Genomic DNA, 19,065 nt, shown 5'->3' with positions numbered 1-19,065 from the left:
CACTTCCAGGAACTTGAAGCTGTCAACGTGGTACTCTTTCTCAGTTCTTATGAGGGGTCTCAGAGGTGAAGTGTTGCTATTTTTCTTTCCCTAGACGCTTCCTGACCCGCTAAGTTTTTCTAGTATTTTCATGGAAACCAAAACCCGGTAGACACAAGTCGAGCCTGTTCACGATGTTTCAGTTATGGATAGGCTGAGGGGGAACCTAACTGTGATCAGGGTCAGAATCAGATTTATTATCAGTGATTTATATGATGTGAAGTTTGTTGTTTTGTGGCAGCAGTACAGTGCAAAGACATAAAATTACTATAAATTACAAAAATAACTAAATAGTACAAAAAAAAGAATAACGAGGTAGTGTTCATGGGTTCATAGACCGTTCAGAAATCTGATGGTGGAGGGGAAGAACCTGTTCCTGAATCGTTGAGTGTGGGTCTTCAGGCTCCTGTACCTCCTCCCCGATGGTGGTAATGAAAAGAGGCCGTGTCCCTCTTATGAGGGATATAGATAGAAAAACTTTTCCCCACAGCCGAGTTTACAAAGCCAGAGTTATGGGTTTAAGGTAAGGGCGAGGAAGTTTAGAGGGAATCAGAGGAAGAAATTTTTTCACCCAGAAGATTGTTGGAATCTGGAACGCACTGCCTGAGGGGGTGGCGGAGGCAGAGACTCTCACGGTATTTAAGAAGTATCTGGACAAGCACTTGAATCACCAGGGCATAGAAGGCTACAAACCAAATGCTGGTAAATGGGATTAGTATACATGGGTCGGCAAGGACACAGTTAGCCAGAGGGCCTGTTTCTGTGCTGTGTAACTCTGTTTCTATAACCTTTCTGTAAGACAACCCGTTCATTCAAATATTGTAATATGGAAACCAGAGCAACCAATGTACTCTGAAAACATCAGCTGAGTAGATTTTTTAGTGACTTTAAGTGAAGATTAGACAATGGTCCAGTGCCTCTATATCTTTGTAGCTGTCAAAGCCATTGAGCACATCATTCATTGGAGGTTGTGCTGCAGGTTGAGACACTAACAGTTACTGCCAGCTGCACTTGCTGCTCTTAAACCCAGTCGTTAAAGTCAGCAGAGGGGCCGTATCCCTGACCCCAGTGCCGAGCCTCAACTGCATCGCTCCTACCTCCCCATTAACGCTGAGACTGAACATCAGCAGTTGAAGAGACCGCATCGGGTGCCCCAGGGATACTGTTGTACTTTCAAATGTTGCTTTGAGATGTCAGATTAGATTACACACTCAAGGTCCGGCTCTCGTGCATCGAACTGACAACCTTCAGCGCCCGAGGTGGGAATGCCATTAATTGAGCAACTAACCTTAAATAAGTATGTGTACGCATGCACGCACACACACACACACACACACACACACACACACACATGCACATGCACGCGCACACACACACAACCACACCCACATAACACATTCACACACACACACGCACACACCCATGCACACACACACGCACACACATGCACACACACATGCGCACACACACACAACCACATAACACATTCACACACACACACCCATGTACACACACACACACACACACACACACAACCACACACACATAACATTCACATACAAATACACACAGGAACACATATATACATCATCTACACACACAAACCACTGACATATACAGAAACACACAAACATGACACACTAGCACACAAACACACTAGCACGTACACACCACAGACACGTGCACACAAACACAGAAGCATTACACACACACGCACACACACACACACACACACACACACACACACACACACACACACACACACACACACACACACACACACACACACACTTGATGAGACCATCAGATACCGGGAAAGGATTTGGGCTCATAAATATTTCACACCTGTGGAGTTAGGCAGCGGAACTCATGAATTAAGAATAGCAGCTGCTGGAAGGTCTTAGTTACATGGTTGTAATCTGCTGCAATCACATTTTAAAGCTTCAGTCATCTCTGCAGAAGTATGGACTATGATGAGTCTCCAGTGCAAACTGGAGATAGCACATTTCAATGGCTCTGCTGTCCTCTCTGTTACCTACCATGTATCCCATGGCCCCACTTCAGAGGCGTGCAGCATGGTGGGGGCTATCCCCGGTGCCCTCAACTATATGTATCCCCCAACCATCCAAAAGCAAATAACAGAAAAACTCCAATAACCCACCAGACTTTGATACTGCCCGACTGGCAGATTTTCCAGACTATTGAATGTTATTAATATCCCAGCTCACATTTAATTCGCTTGTTTTTAAGAGATTACACAACAACATAATAAAGATTTCAGTGGGCCTGGTGAGTTTAAAGGGAGAACAGGAAACAGGGCTCTAGTTAGTTTAAAGGGATCACGGAAAATGGGTCTCCACTGAATTCACAGGGAATGTAGGAAACAGGGCCCAGGTGGGTTCTGGAGTCATAAAGTAGTGCAGAACAGAAACAGGCCCTTCGGCCCACCATGCCTATGCTGACCATCACGCCTATCTTTACTAATCCCACTTGCCTGCTTTAATTCCATATCCCTCTATGACCTGCTCATCCATGTACAGGTCAAGATGCCTCTTAAGTATTGGTATTAGTTTATTATTGTCACTTGTATTGAGGTACAGCGAAAAACTTGTCTTGCATACCGTTCGTACAGGTCAATTCATTACATAGTGCATTGAGGTAGTTCAAGGTAAAAACAATAACAGAATACAGAGTAAGGTGTTACAGCTACAGGGAAATGCATTGCAGGTAGACAATAAGTTGCAAGGTCATAACAAGTTAGATTGTGAGTTCAAGAGTCCATCTCATCATATAAAGGAATGGTTCAATAGTCTGATCACAGCTGGATAGAAGCTGTCCTTGAGCCCGATGATATGTGCCCTCAGGCTCCCGTATCTTCTGCCTGATGAGAGAGGGGAGAAGAGAGAATGACCCAGGTGGGTGGGGTCTTTGACTATGCTGGCTGCTTCACCAAGGCAGCGAGAGGTAAAGACAGAGTCCGTGGAGGGGAGACTTGTTTCCATGATGCACTGGGCTGTGTCCACAACTCTCTGCGGTTTCTTGCAGTCCCGGGCAGAGCAGTTGCCATACCAAGCCATGATGCATCCAGATAGGATGCTTTCTATGGTGCATCAATAAATATTTTTATATGAGAGTTTTTCTGTGTTTATATGAGTCCTTGATCCACAGTATTTTGCTTTCCCAACCAGCAGAAGTAGTTTCTCTCTATGAATTCCCCAGAATTTGTTGAAAACTTCAATCAGATCACCACATAACTTGGTAAAGTACAAGACAAACAACCCCAGTGGCTAGATTCTGCTCTAACTCCATCTACAAGTTTGCAGATGATACCACCGTTGTAGGCCGTATCTCAAACAGCGATGAGTCAGAGTACAGGAAGGAGATAGAGAGCTTAGTGGAATGGTGTCATGACAACAACCTTTCCCTCAATGTCAACAAAACAAAAGGGCTGGTCATTGACTTCAGGAAAGGGAGCAGTGTACATGCAGCTGTCTACATCAATGGTGCTGAGGTCGAGAGGGTTGAGAGCTTCAAGTTCCTGGGAGTGAACATCACCAACAGCTTGTCCTGGTCAAATCACGTAGATATCACGGCCAAGAAAGCTCACCAGCACCTCTTACTTCCTCAGGAGGCTAAAGAAATTTGGTTTGTCCCCTTTGACTCTCACCAACTTTTACCAATGCACCATAGAAAGCATCCTATCTGGATGTATCACGGCTTGGTATGGCAACTGCTCTGCCCAGGACCGCAAGAAACTGCAGAGAGTTGTGGACACAGCCCAGTGCATCACGGACACCAGCCTCCCCTCCTTGGACTCTGTCTTTACCTCTGGTTGTCTTGGTGTAGCAGCCAGCATAATCAAAGACCCCACCCACCCGGGACATTCTCTCTTCTCTCCTCTTCCATCGGGTAGAAGATACAGGAGCCTGAGGGCATGTATCACCAGACTTAAGGACACCTTCTACCCCACTGTGATAAGACTATTGAACGGTTCCCTTATATAATGAGATGGACTATGACTTCACGATCTACCTTGTTGTGACCTTGCACCTTATTGCACTGCACTTTCTCTGTAGCTGTGACACTTTACTCTGTACTGTTATTGTTTTTACCTGTACAACCTCAATGCATTCTGTACTAACTCAATGTAACTGCACTGTGTAATGAATTGACCTGTACGATGGGTATGCAAGACAAGTTTTTCACTGTACCTCGGTACAAGTGACAATAATAAACCAATACCAATACCGATACATTAGTCTAGGTATCCAAGAAGCTGGGGTGATAATGGGTGGAACAAAACAATCGCATATGAACTGCACCATTACTTCACTCTCTCTGAGAAATTCCCTTTGTCCTCGCCCTCCTCCAGAACTCACAGCACTAAAGCAAACTGTCTACAGAGCTTATTTAACAAAAGCTCTCTGAACCACAGAGAAGGGTCCTCATCGTTGAAACCGCAGTAACCACCGCCAATGAAATCAGTTATTTTTCCAGCAAAGTACAATTAGAAGGTAATAACATATATGTTATCGATGCAAAATCAACTCCAATCTCTTGTAGTAATGTAGTAACACGGCTTGATTGACTGGTCTTTTCACCGGTTCTTCATCAAATTGGGGACAACTGGGAAAATGGTTTCCCTTTAGAGTGGTGGCAATGGGCAACTTGCAAAATAAGCTTGGAAAACAAGCATCTGATGGCAAAAATCTGACGATAATCTAGGTAGTTTGGTCCTCCAAGGCCAAATATTTGGGCAGTCCTCTTCTGGTTGTACTAGATGCATTGGAACTATGGAGGGATACATGGAACTGCCTGTCATTCAACCTGACATCTTGTATGACTGGGGACATCATTTCTTTATACAGCACTTTTAATTCTATTCAGTCTCCACGTCAGATGCTGGACAATTTTCTGCTGCTCTTCATCATATTCCAATTGAATATTTTGAAAATGGAAATGAAAATTGTGTATAATTTGTTAAATTTATGTTTTTCTTGTGAATGCTGCTCCTATGATGCTACGTGCCTGTGTTGCTGCTGCAAGTAAGTTTTTCATTGCACCTGTGCACACATGGACTTGTGTATGTGGCAATAAACTTGACTTTGACTTTGAATAGTTGAAGAGGGAAAGGCTTCCGCCGTATGTTCTCACCCCTTGTCCGTTCTCCGTGTCCCTCTGCTCGCTGTCTCCCTTCTGACACTTGTCTCCCCCTTCATCCGTCCTTTCTTCTCTATCCCAAAGTGGGAATGTGAGCAGTGACGTGGATGGGAAGGGGATATGGACAAGGTGAGTGAGAGGTTACAGTGTGGCAGATGGAGTACCGCATGGAAAAGCTTTCTCTGCCACTTTGCTGGAAAAAACATAGCTGTCGTTTTGTTTCATATAGTGAGAGATTTGGAAATGTTGATGGTAAAAGCCACAGAGGTGTCCTTGTTGGAGACATAAAAGAATCTGCAGATGCTGGAAATCTGGAGCAATGAACACAAAATGCTGGCGGACCTCAGCAGGTCGGGCAGCATCTATGGAGGGAAATGAACAGTCGACGTTTCGGGCCGAGACCCTTCATCAGGGGATAGGGAGGAGAATGGTCTTGAGGCAGAAGGTCAGCCATGGTCTTGTTGGATGATGGAGCATGCTCGAGGATGATGGAGCATGCTACGCCCTTCCATCCAGCCTCGCCTTCTTCCCCTCAACCCTTTGCCCCTTCTCCTCAGCCCTCCTACCCCTTTATTTCTTCTCTCTCCTTCCATCGCTCGCCTCACCCTCCCACCTCCCCTGCCCCTCCATCAATTCCTCTCCCACTCCGTCTTTCCCCTCATCTCATCACTGCTCTCCCTCCATTCCTCTTCTTCACCATCCCTCCTCCATCCCTCCCTCGCCTCTCCATGTCCCTCATCCCTCCTTAGCTCTTTTCTCACTCCATCCCTCCTTTGTTCCCTCCAACACTCCATCCATATTCTCCCCCCACCATCGCTACCCTTCCATCCTCTTCTCCCCCCCATTCCTTCCCTCATCACTCCATTTGTGCTCCTCCTTCCTCTGTTCTCACCCCCGTCCATAAGACCAAAAGACCTAGGAGCAGAATTAGGCCATTCGGCCCATCAAGTCTGCTCCACCATTCGATCGTGGCTGATTTATTTTTCCCTCCCAACCCCATTCTTCTGCCTTCTCCCCATAACCTTTGATGCCCTCACTAATCAAGAACCTATCAACCTCCACTATAAATATACCCAATGACTTGGCCTCCACTGCCGCCTGTGGCAATGAATTCCACAAATTCACTGCCCTCTAGCTGAAGAAGTTCCTCCTCATCTCTGTTCTAAAGGGACATCCTTCTATTCTGAGGCTGTGCCCTCTGGTCCTAGACTCTCCCACTACTGGAAACATCCTCTCCACGTCCGCTCTCTCCAGGCCTTTCAATATTTGGTGGGTTTCAATGAGATCTCCCCTCATCTTTCTAAACTCCAGCGAGTACAGGCGCAGAGCCATCAAACGGTCCTCAGATGTTAATCCTTTCATCCCCAGGATCAATCTCATAAAATTCCTCTGGACCCTCTCCAACACCAGCACATCCTTCCTTAGATATGGGGCCAAAACTGCTCACAATACTCCAAATGTGGTCTGACCAATGCCTTATAAAGCCTCAATATTACATAGAACCATAGAACACTACAGCACAGAAAACAGGCCATTCGGCCCTTCTAGTGTGTGCCGAAACTTTATTTTGCTAGTCCCATTGACCTGCACCCAGTCCATAACCCTCCATACCTCTCCCGTCCATGTATCTATCCAATTTATTCTTAAAACTTAAGAGTGAGCCCGCATTTACCACGTCAGATGGCAGCTCGTTCCACACTCCCACCACTCTCTGAGTGAACAAGTTCCCCCTAATGTTCCCCCGAAACATCCTTGCTGTTATATTCTAGTCCTCTCAAAATTAATGCTAACATTGCTTTTGTCTTCCTAACTACCTACTAAACCTGCAAGTTAACCTTTAGGGAATCCTGCACCGGGACTCCTAAGTCCCTTTGCACCTCTGATTTCTGAATTCGCTCCCCGTTTGGAAAATATTCTACGCCTTTATTCCTTCTACCAAAGTGCGTGACCGTACACTTCCCTACGCTGTACTCCATCTGCCACTTCTTTACCCATTCTCCCAACCTGTCCAAGTCCTTCTGCAGACTCCTTGCTTCCTCAGCATTACCTGCCCCTCCGCCTATCTTTGCATCATCCACAAACTTGGCCACAAAGCCATCAATTCCATCATCCAGATCATTAACGTGAAAAGTAGCGGACCCAACATCGACCCCTGCGGAACACCACTAGTCACCGGCAGCCAACCAGAAAAGGAGCACTTTATTCCCACTCTTTGCCTTCTACCAGTCAGCCAATCTTCTGTCCATGCTGGTACCTTTCCTGTAACACCATGGGCTCCTACCTTGTTTAGCAGCCTTAAGTGCAGCACCTTGTCAAAGGCCTTCTGATTTTCAGTAAACAACATCCACCGACTAGCCTATCCCGCCTGTTGCTTCCTCAAAGAATTCCAACAGATTTGTCAGGCAAGATTTCTCCTTAAGGAAACCGTGCTGACTTTGGCCTATTTTATCATGAGCTTCCAAGTGCCCTGAAACCTCATCCTTAATAATGGACTCTTAACACGTTACCAACCCCTGAAGTCGGGCTAACAGGCCTATAATTTCCTGCCTTTTGCCTCCTTCCCTTCTTAAAGAGCGGAGCGACATTTGCGAGTTCCCAGTCCTTTGTAACCATCCCTTAAAGAACTTTGATTCCTCTCCTTATCCCTGACTCCCTGTACCCTTTCTTCCCCCTCATCCCTTTACTCCATCCCTCTCCCCTTCTCCACTTTCTACTCTTCCCCTAACCCTTGAATCCCTCTCCTTCAATCCGCATCCTTTTACCCTTCCCCCCCTCACCTTCCTCATCATCCCTCCTTCCTCCATCCCTCCCCCAAACCCCTCAGATCTCTGCCCCTCCATCCCCTTCTCTTCCCTCTCCCCGCCTTCCATCCTTTCTCCTTCCGTTCTTCCTATCCTCTCCATCCCTCCCTGAACCCCTTTCCCATCCCTCCCTCCAGACCCCGTAAGCCCTACATCCCTCCCCCCATCCCTTCACCCTCTGCTTCACCCTTCCTCTCCCTCTTGTTCCTCCCTGCACCCTTCCACCTCTCGTCTCTCTGGTATCGACCTTACTACCTCAGCCTTGCTCCTGACTGCTGATGTTTTCATGCTGTGCTGTTAATATCTTGCTTGCAACAGAACAAGACCTGTCACAGATGAATAGAGTACCTCCTTGTCAGCACTTTTGCTTTCCCTTCAGACTCTGATGAATACAACCTCCCGGCGGTGCTGCATGGAATGGAACTGCTGAATCACATTTTAAATTATGTCCCAAGTTATGTGCGTCAACAAGGGTACAGTGGACAGCTCTCCCCCCACCTCTGTGTCGGAAGGTTCTGGCTTTTAAATCCCACTCCCTGCACAAAAACTTGAGCTTAGCCGTTAGCGTAATGCTAATACAATGCCAGCGACCTGGGTTCAATTCCGGCCGCTGTCTGTGAGGAGTTTTTACATTCTCCTCGTGTCTGCGTGGGTTTCCTCCGGGTGCTCCGGTTTCCTCCCACATTCCAAAGACGTACGGGTGAGGAAGTTGTGGGCATGCTATGTTGGCGCCAGAAGTGTGGCGACACCTGCGGGCTGCCCCCAGAACACTCTACACAAAAGATGCATTTCACTGTGTGTTTCAATGTACAGGTGACTAATAAAGATATCTTATCTTACATTCCATTGTGGTGCTGAAGGAAGAATGTACTGTCAGATCTGTCAGCTCAGAGCTCCAGCGACCGGGGTTCAATCCCAACCTCCGGCGCTGTCTGTGTGAGGTTTGCACGTTCCCCCTGTGTCTGGGTGGGTTTCCCCCGGCTGCTCTGGTTTCCTCCCACACCCCAATGGTTAACTGGGTGCTGTAAATTAACCCCCAGTGTGGGTGGGAGGCAGGAGAAACAGGGCAGGGCCGATGGGCATGTGAGAGTGAATGGGTTACAGGGGAGTGAAGGGGGGAGGAAGGCGTTGATGAGATTGCTCTGAGAGGGGGCATAAACTCAGTGGGCTGAATGGCCTCCGTCTGTGTCACAAGGAAGCATGAGGTGACACGTTAAACTGAAGCCTCGCCTGCCCTTCCAAGAGAACAAAAAAAACTTCCAAAGTACTGTTTAATCCACATTCATGTCTTAATCAAGGTTCAGTAAAAAGATTGGCAAGGTGCAATTTGTGGGAGCTTGCTGTGCACAAATTGGCAGTAATGCTGTGTTCCCTATATAGAACATAGACAGTACAGCACAGTACGGGCCATTCGGCCCATGATGTTGTGCCGACCTATATCAACTTACGCCATGATCAATCTAACCCTTCTCTCCTGCACAGAACATAACCCTCCATTTTCCTTACATCCATGTGCCTATCTAAGAGTCTCTTAAATGTCCTTCTTGTATCAGCCTCGATCCCACCCCCCCCCCCCCCACTGATACAATAGGGACATCTATGTATTCCAGAAAAGATAAGATATCTTTATTAGTCACATGTACATCAAAACACACAGTGAAATACATCTTTTGCGTAGTGTTCTGGGGACAGCCCGCAAGGGTCGCCACGCTTCCGCCGCCAACATAGCATGCCCACAATTTCCTAACCTGTATGTCTTTGGAATGTGGGAGGACCAGAGCACCTGGAGGAAACCCACGCAGACACAGGGAGAACGTACAAACTCCTTACAGACAGTGGCTGGAATTGAACCCGGGTCGCTGGCGCTGTAAAGCGTTATGCTAACCACTACACTTCCAAAGTACTTCCTTGGCTGTGAAGCACTTTGGGATAATGAGAAAAGCTGTTCCTTTTTTCTAACTGTGTGGATTGCCCAAACCTGATGCACTCTTTACTGTCAATGGAAGCCCCTCCCTTCTCTTCTCTTGCCTGAAATTGTGCTGCAAAGTAGCTAATTCTTTGCTCTGACGAAAAACCAGAATGCTAGCAGGCCAAGCAGCATCTGTGGAGGCAAAAGATTTAAATCGACTTTTCGGGTCGAGACCCTGCATCAGGACTGAGAGGGAAGAGGAGGGAAGAGGCGGCACGGTAGCGTAGCGGTTAGCACGACGCTATTACAGCGCCAGCGATCGGGGTTCGATTCCCGTCGCTGTCTGTAAGGAGTTTGTACGTTCTCCCGTGTCTGCGTGGGTTTCCTCCAGGTGCTCCGGTTTCCTCCCACATTGCAAAGACGTACGGGTAGGTTAATTGGGTTTAAAATGGGTGGCGCAGACTCGTTGGGCCAGAAGGGCCTGTTACCACGCTGTAAGTAAAATTTAATTTAAAAAAGAATTTATTTTAATTTAATTGTCTATAGCCTTACATCGGGGGTGGGAGGGGATAGAGGCCGGTAGGTGATAGGTGGAACCAGATGGAGAGGGGATGATGGGCGGATGGAACCAGGCGGGGGAGGCCTGGGGCAGATCAACCATGATCGTATTGGATAGCAGTGCAGGATTGAGGGGCTGAGTGACCTACTCCTGCTCCTGTTGTGTTCTAAGAAATGGGCCTGGAATTTTCCTAAGTTCCGTTCCTGTGTACAGTTTTGGTCACCCTGTTATAGGAAAGTCAGCATTAAACTGGAAAGAGTGCAGAGAAAATGTTGCAAGGACTCGAGGGGCTAAGTTAGAGTGAGAGGACTTCATTCCTTGGAATGTAGGAGATTAGAGAGTGACCTCATGGAGGCGTATCAAATCGTGAGGTGTATAGATAGGGTGAATGCACACTGACTTTTTCCCAGGGAAGGGGGAACTAAAAACTAGAGGATACAGGTTTAAGGTGAGAGGGGAAAGATTTAAAAGGGACCCGAGTTGCAACTTCTTCACACAGAGGATGGTCTGAATATGGAACGAGCTGCCAGAGAAAGTGGTTGAGGCAGGTACAATAACATTTCAAAGGCATCTGGATTGATTACATGGAAAGGAAATGTTTAGAGGGATATGGGCCAAACATGGGCAAATGGGACTAGATTGGTGGGCACCATTGTCGGCATGGATGAGTTGGGCCGAAGGGCCTGTTTCCGTGCTGTGTTACTCTGTGACTTTATGAAGGAACATCCCAGTTTGCTGGCATAAAGTCAGCAGGAAATCCAATGAAACTTCATCAATGGTTCGTGACAGCTATTATCAGTAAATCCCCAGGCCTTATCCAATGGCCACCTGCTCCCAATTTAATCCAACAGTCCCAGCGTGAAACTTCAGCCACGGGGGAGGTCTCAGACGGGCAACCCAATCTCCATGAATTGAAGGTCTCATCTTGTTTTCAAATCCCTCCAGGGCCCCACCGCGCTCCCTCATTCTGCGGGAAACGTGCTCCTCCCCTACACCTCTCCTCTGTCCTCCTCCGGTTCTGGACTCCTGAGCATCCTCTGTTCCAACTGTTCCACCACTGGCGCCAGAGTCAACGGCCTGAGCTCTGGGCCTTCCCCCCAAACCCTCCACCATCCACCCCCTACTTCAAGATGTTCCAGATGAAGGGTGTGCACCCGAAACATCGACTGTGCATTTCCCCCCACTGCCTGCCCCGCTGAGTCCCTCCAGCAGTTTGTTTGTTGCTCCAGATTCCAGCTTCTGGAATCTTGTGTCTTGTGTCTTGTGTCTTGAATCTTGAATCTTGAATCCTGTGTCAGTCTCTTGTGTCTTCCTCCATTCCCTGTCTGTTCACTTGTCTGCCTAAATGCCTCTTAAATGTTGCTGTTGTATCTGCTTTCACCACCTCCTCAGGCAGCGTGTTCCAGGCACCCACCACTCTGTGTAAAAAACTTACCCCGCACATCTCCTTTAAACTTTCCCCTTCTTCCCTTAAACCTATGCCCTCTAGTATTTGACATTTCAATCTGATAGACCTAAGGGGAGACCTAATAGAAGTTTATAAAATTATGAGAGGCATCGATAAGGTTGACAGCTTTTTGTGGTATCTTTTTCCCAAGGTCAAAATGCCTAATACTAGAGGGCATGCGGGTGAGGGGGGGGTAAGTTCAAAGGAGATGCACGGGGCGAGCTTTGGAGAGGGTGAAGAGCAGGTTTACTGGAATGCTGCCTGGATTGGAGGGCAGGTGCTATAAGGAGAGGTTGGATAAACTTGGGGTGTTTTCTCTGGAGCGGTGGAGGCTGAGGGGAGACCTTATAGAAGTTTATAAGATTATGAGAGGCATAGATAGACATCTTTCTCCCCAAGGTCAAAATGTCGAACATTTGAAGGCATGCATTTAAGGTGAGAGGGGGTAAGTTCAAAGGAGATGTGCGGGGCGTTTCTTTTACACAGAGAGTGGCAGTTGCCTGGAATGCGCTGCCTGGGGTGGTGGTGGAGGCAGATACGATAGACGCGTGTCAGAAGCTCTTCGATAGGCACATGAATGGGCATAGAATGGAGGGATATGGACCATGTGTAGGCAGAGGGATAACGTTATTAGCTTAATTAGTTCTGCACAACTTTGTGGTCTGAAGGGCCTGTTCCTGTGCTGTACTGTTCGATGTTCTATGTTGTATGTCTCTATTATTTGATCTTTCAACCACAGCTCTCCCACCAGTGGAGATCTCTTTCTAATATACTGTAAACATTTATTAGCTGAAAGCACTACAAAAGGAGTGTCAAAATACTACAACTAATACAGAAAAGAGAAGAAAAACTAAGTAGCTACATAACTACGGCAATAATGCTAACTAACACCCGCTGAACGCACACGTAACACAGCAGAGAACGCCCGCTAAACGCACACGCAACACGTCAGAGAAGGATCGCATTTTCACCGTCCACGACACACGCAATCCCCTGAGGGGCCAGTGGAGATTGCTCAACACCTAGAGCAACACAAGGTGTGCTGGAGGAACTCAGCGGGTCAAGCAGCATCTCTGGGAGGAGAGGAATTGTCAACGTTTTGGGTCCTGATGCAGGGTTTTGACCCGAAACGTCGACAGTTTCTTCCCCCCCCCCCCACAGATGCTGCTCGACCCGCTGAGTTCCTCCAGCAGATTGTGTGTTGCTCCAGATTCCAGTGTCTCCTGCATCTCTCAATACCTACCTTGTTACGACCACCCACTTTCCAATAAGATCAACCCCCACACCCCTCCCATGGATCCCGTTACCTTTTCTTGATGAGGTCGATGGCTGATCCTATCAGACCGTCCTTCATCTGCTGAAACGTCACCCCGTAGGCAGACAGATCGGCAGCCGCTTCCAGCAGGAGGGAGGGGCAGCAGGACGATTGGGCCTCGGCCGCTGAGCTCTTCTCCGGGCCATTGGCGTCCCTCTGTCTGGCTTCTTGGTGCCTGCTCCCCGGCTCCGAGCTGCCGAGGGGGATGGCCACTGTCTGCAGGGGAGAGCTGGGAGCCGGTCCGATGCAGACGGGTGGAGCGAGGTGCTCTTTGCCGGGACTTGCGGGTGTGTCGGGATCTTGCTGTGCCTGACTGGCACCGAGGGGAGGAAGTGGGGTTTGGCGAGAGGGCTCTCGGTTGCAGGATGGGGCCAAAAGCCCCCGCTGGGGCGGGCAGGACTGGGACTCGGTCAGCAGCGGACCCGCGGGGACCCTGGAGACCCCTTCGACGCCCCCCCGCATCTCCGCCTCGGGGCTCGGTGTGGGGGCCTTCACCCTCATCCTCTTGAACTCCTCGAAGGACGGAATGTGGATACGGGGGGACTTCCGGCTCCTGTCAGAGGCCTCCTCTGCCGGCCCTCGGGGGGGCAGCCCGGTCGCCTCCCTCCCCCCCACCGTCTGAGACCTGACCACCTCGCCCCTGACCCCCTCCCTCAGAGGCAGCGCCAGGTTGGGTGTGCTGTTCTGCCTCCGCAGCCTCAGCCTCCTGGCGGCCTCCTCCTTGATCTCCGCGGGACTGGCTGCCCACCTCTGAGGTGGTGCGGCAGGCCCACCCCGTGAGGCAGCCCCTAGGGTTCCGCAGGCCCTCGCTGGGCACCCGGGCCCAAAGCATCCGCAGTTCATCCCTCCGGTGAGCTCCGCCATTGGGGCCCAGGGGCGGACAGGTTTGCTTGCCTCATTGGGCTTGCTGCTCAGAAGCCTGAGCTTCTCCTTCAGGCCCCTGAGGGCACCACCGGTTCGAAGCCCCTCGCCGGCAGCTGGGAGCGGCCACTGGAGGGTCCTGGGGAACGGAGGCAGCTCCCTCCCCATTGCCGGCCTGTCTCCATAGGCCCGGATCGCAGTGTCGATGGATGGGGGGCCCCTCAGCGCCTCGCACCAGTCGCTCGCAGCCTGGCAGCGCAACACCAACTTGCCCTGCATACCCGGGCAGGGTGGGCTGATGGGACCCCCAGCGAGGTGGGCTGTAGGGGCCCTGTGAAGGTCCTCCAGGCTCCTGTAGGGCCTGTCTCCTGGAGGGGCCACCAGGGAGGGGGGCCGGCCCATCGTCAGGCAGCGCGGGGCCACGAGGGTGGGAGGCGGCTGCCCACTGGACGCCAGGTGCCACCCGTCTCGCGGGGCACTCAGGGTGTCACTGTCACGGCAACAGGGGGCGGCTCGGCCCTCGTGCACGCTGGCAGTGTAGGTCATGGTCGCCCCCCTCAACAGGGCAGGGCCCGACTCCAGAAGGTCAAAGTGGCCAGGCTGGTCATCCCCGCGGCAACCAATGTCCATGCCGCAGACCGCAGCGGAGGCTCCCGGGAAGTCACATGATTCGGCGCTCAAATCCGGCATGGAGAACTGGCATGGCTTGGATCAACGGCGGAAAGGTGACTGAGTATCCTGTCAGAGAGACACAGAGAGGCTGTTACTAGAGTCCTTACTGAGTGGTACGTCACATAAAGCACAAACAGCAATAAGACCCCACTTGGAGTACTGTGCTCAGTTCTGGTCGCTTCACTACAGGAAGGATGTGGAAGCCATAGAGATGGTGCAGAGGAGATTTACAAGGATGTTGCCTGGATTGGGGAGCATGCCTTATGAAAGCAGGTTGAGGGAACTCGGCCTTTTCTCCTTGGAGTGACAGAGGATGAGGGGGGACCTGATAGAGGTGTATAAGATGATGAGAGGCATTGATCATGTGGATAGTCAGAGGCTTTTTTCCAGGGCTGAAATGGTTGCCACAAGAGGACACAGGTTTAAGGTGCTGGGGAGTAGCCGTAGAGGAGATGTCAGGGGTAGGTTTTTTATTCAGAGATTGGTGAGTGCATGGAATGGGCTGCCGGCAACGGTGGTGGAGGCGGATACGATAGTGTCTTTTAAGAGACTTTTGGATAGGTACATGGAGCTTAGAAAAATAGAGGGCTATGTGTAAGCCTAGTAATTTCTAAGGTAGGGACATGTTCGGCACAGCTCTGTGGGCCGAAGGGCCTGTATTGTGCTGTAGGTTTTCTATGTTTCTACGTTTTTTTATGTAAGATTAGGTTGGTGATAATTTTAAGGTGATTGGAGGAAGGTATAAGGGGGATGTCGGGGTAAGTTTTTCACTCAGAGAGTGGTGGGTGCATGGAACACACTGCCGGCAGAGGTTGTGGGGGCAGATGCATTAGAGACATTTAAGAGACTCTTAGACACATGAATGATAGAAAAATGGGGGGGTATGTGGGAGGGAAGGGTTAGATAGATCTTAGAGCAGGATAAAATGTCAGCACAACATTGTGGACCGAAGGGCCTGTACTGTGCTGTAGTGTTCTATGTTCTATGTAATTGGTAAAAACATGATGATGCTGGAGGAACTCAGCAGGCCAGGCAGCATCCGTGGAGAAAAACAGGCGGTCAATGTTTCGGGTCAGGACTGCCTGCTTTTCTCCACGGATGCTGCCTGGCCTGCTGAGTTCCTCCAGCATCATTGTGTTTTTCATCTAGATTCCATCATCTGCAGTCCTTTGTTTCTCTTGGTAATTGGTCTATTGTTGTCTCATGTACCGAGACACAGTGAGAAAACTTTTTTTTTGCCTGCCATCCATACAGATCATTCCAAAACATAAGTACATCGAGGTAGTACAATAGCAGAATGCAGAATATGGTGTCACAGTGACAGTTGCAGAGAAAGCACAGTGCAGGAAGACAATAAGGTGCAAGGATCACGACAAGGTAGATTGAGAGATCAGGCGTTCATCTTTGTCGTACACAAGGTCCGTTCAAGAGTCTTATAACAGCGGGATAGAAGCTGTCCTTGAGTCTGCTGGTGCATGTTTTCGAGCCCGGTGGGAGAAGAAGGAATGACTGGGGTGGGAAGGGTCCTTGATTATGGTATTGGAAACGAGACACAGATTGTAAGGCTGTAAGCAAGCAATTCTGCTGTCTGGATCATTGAATTCTTGTGTAGTATAAATCACCTGAATCTACTGGTTATATTTCTGCCTATAACTCACTCCTGTTTACTCCAAAGCAGTACAAAAAGCACAGGGTGAAATTAAAATGCAAATGAAGCAATGTCAGGGAAACCCAGCGATGTTTTATAAAGATATAGGAAGCAAGAGGGCAGCAGAGGAATGAGTCAGGCCTATCAGAGACCCAAGAGATGTGTTCGTGTGTGGAGGTGGTTCTTAATGAATACATTGAGCTTGTCTCCACAAAGGATGGTGATACAGACACTGCAGTTAAGGAGGAGGTGTGTGATGTATTGGATAGGATAAACATAGTGAAAGTCAGAATAATGAAGGGTTAGTGATCAGTGTAAGTAGATAAACTACCAGGACTGTTAGCTTATCCCAGAATCAAAGGAGGAGATAATTGAAGCTCTGAACATTTTCCAGTCCTCATTGGCTACAGGTGCTCGAGGACTGGAAGATTGCCGTTATTATATAAGGGTACAAAGGATAGACGGTGTAAGTACAGAACAGTCAACCTGGTGATAGGCAAATTCACAGAATCATTGAATGGTTCCAGCACAGGGGGAGGCCATTTGGCCCAATGTGACTGTGCTGAACCTCAAGTGATGGGAAAGTATTGGAAAAAATTGCAGAGTACAGTATAAATAAACATCGAATGAAGTCAAAATGGAGTCATTAAGAGAAGATTGTGCCTAGTTAGTGATTTAATTGTTTTGAGACGGTAGCACAGAAAGTTGAGGGAGGTGGAACATTTGAGCTGGTAGGCATGGATTTTCACAAAAGCAAACATGGCAAACTAATTATACAAGTGAAGAAGGTGGGAAGTCAGATACAAACCATGGTAGGAAATAAAGGATAATGATTGGCAGAAGCTTTTGGACTGGTGGGCTGTTTCAGATGGCATTCCATTGGGCTTAGCACAAAGTTCTTGATTTTCATGGAATATATCATTGATGTTTTGCAGAACACCTGCGCTCTGTCCGTAACCGCGATCTGCATCTCCCCGTTACCAGTCACTTCATCTCCCCCTCCCACACTATCACTGATATGTCAGTCCTCGGCCTCCTCCACGGCCAGGAGAAGTCCAAATGCAAACTGGCGGAACAGCACTTCGTTTTACATCTTGGAACCTTACAGTCTAATGGCATGAACATCGAATTCTCCCACTTTAAGTAAACCACACCCCCCCCACCTTGCCTCTTCCTTTCTTCCCTTTCCCAGCCTATCTCTCTTTTTTTCTCCTCACCAATTTCTCTCTCTCTCCTTTTCCTCTCCTCCCCTCCCCCCATGCCGCCTGCCTCCATACCTTTGACCCATCCCCCAGTGGATCTGCTCTCCCCTCCTCTACTATCTCTTACCTGCATCTACCTATCACCACCCTGTGCCCACCCCGCCTCCTCTCTTTTGTCCACCTATCACTGCTCTGCTTTTCCCTCCTATATATTGAGATTCTCCGTTTCCTATCTTCAGTCCTGAAGAAGGGTCCTGACCCAAAATGTTGACCGTCTGCTTTTCTCCACGGATGCTGCCTGGCCTGCTGAGTTCTTCCAGCATCCTGTTGTATTTTCACCTCGGTTCAAGAACCTGATGGTTGCAGGAATATAGCTGTTCCTGAACCTGACGGTAACTGGTCGTGCTCTCTTCCACTTCTAGAAATTGTTCTTTCTGTTGGACTAGGATCTAAATGGCCATTTAAATAGTTATTTTTCTTGTAGTTTAATTTTATTTATGCTTGCTTATATGTTTGTATAATCACCTGCTTATCTGTAAATTTTTAGTAGATTTTTAAGTTTCTTTGTCTGTAAGCCTGAGATGTCATGGTGGTTTAAATCAAGACGTTTCATAGATTGTCCTTATCAGAGAAAGCTCCCTTATTTAACCAGCTTAAACAATCTTGCAGTATAAAAGGAAAGCATGTGCTTGTTCCTTTGTTCCTCCTCTTACTTCTTGTTTGTTGGTCTTTGCTGCTACTTATTGTTTCAAGCTGACACTGCTTGAGCTGTACCTTGATGAACATCTAATGAAACAGCTGTAACCATAAGATTTGCGCCTCATTCTTGACTTCGGAAGAACCTTCTGGACAATATCATCTCCAGATCCAACGTTTCTTATCAATTTCATGTGCTTTTGATGCCATTCATTACAATACTGTGGCGGTATGGTTACTGTATCGAGTGATTTTTGTGTATTTTCCAACTTAGGGACAGCATCAAGTTATGGACATCTGTAAAACCAGCACCCGTTGATAATCCATCCACGGCCTGTATTGTCTTTGATAAAGTAATTGTGAAAGATTCATCAGAGCTGTGGGATTTGCTGATAGCACAATATCACACCTCCTCTATGGCTCTCAGCCTGTCTAATTCACACTTTGTCACCCGATTCCCAGGACAGTAACACTCTCCTCAATTCATGTGTTACACCCTAATGCGCCATCCATCTGTGACTCGATTAAATGGTCTCCATTGCTCCAGGAACACAGCTCCTTGAAGTAAACTACAAACTATTAATTGGTCCGTGCCTGCAGCAAGAGGCAGGGGTTCATTTACATAGGCACAATCTGCATTTGTATGGCACTCTATCACATCCCCAAGCAACCCAATGTTCATAAAATCAGGGAATAATGCTGTAAAGAAGGCGATTATTTAGTTAATTGAGTTGGAATCGATTCCACAGGTCACAT

General features: G+C 48.4%; 1 protein-coding gene across 1 annotated transcript in view; it reads right to left on the bottom strand.

Moving 5' to 3' along the window:
* si:dkey-91i10.2 (uncharacterized protein LOC555224 homolog) overlaps positions 1 to 14,781 on the bottom strand; it is a 42,921-nt gene extending 28,140 nt beyond the window's left edge. The window contains exon 1 of the mRNA XM_052025233.1: positions 13,223 to 14,781. Coding sequence (XP_051881193.1) covers positions 13,223 to 14,781 — 1,559 coding nt within the window. The remainder of the gene's footprint in view (positions 1 to 13,222) is intronic.
* Positions 14,782 to 19,065: the final 4,284 nt, after the last annotated feature.

This window comes from Pristis pectinata, chromosome 1, assembly GCF_009764475.1.
Source record: "Pristis pectinata isolate sPriPec2 chromosome 1, sPriPec2.1.pri, whole genome shotgun sequence".
Classification (NCBI taxonomy): Eukaryota; Metazoa; Chordata; class Chondrichthyes; order Rhinopristiformes; family Pristidae; genus Pristis; species Pristis pectinata.
The sequence above is the reverse complement of the archived record's forward strand: the minus strand, read 5'-3'. Positions and strand labels throughout refer to the sequence as shown.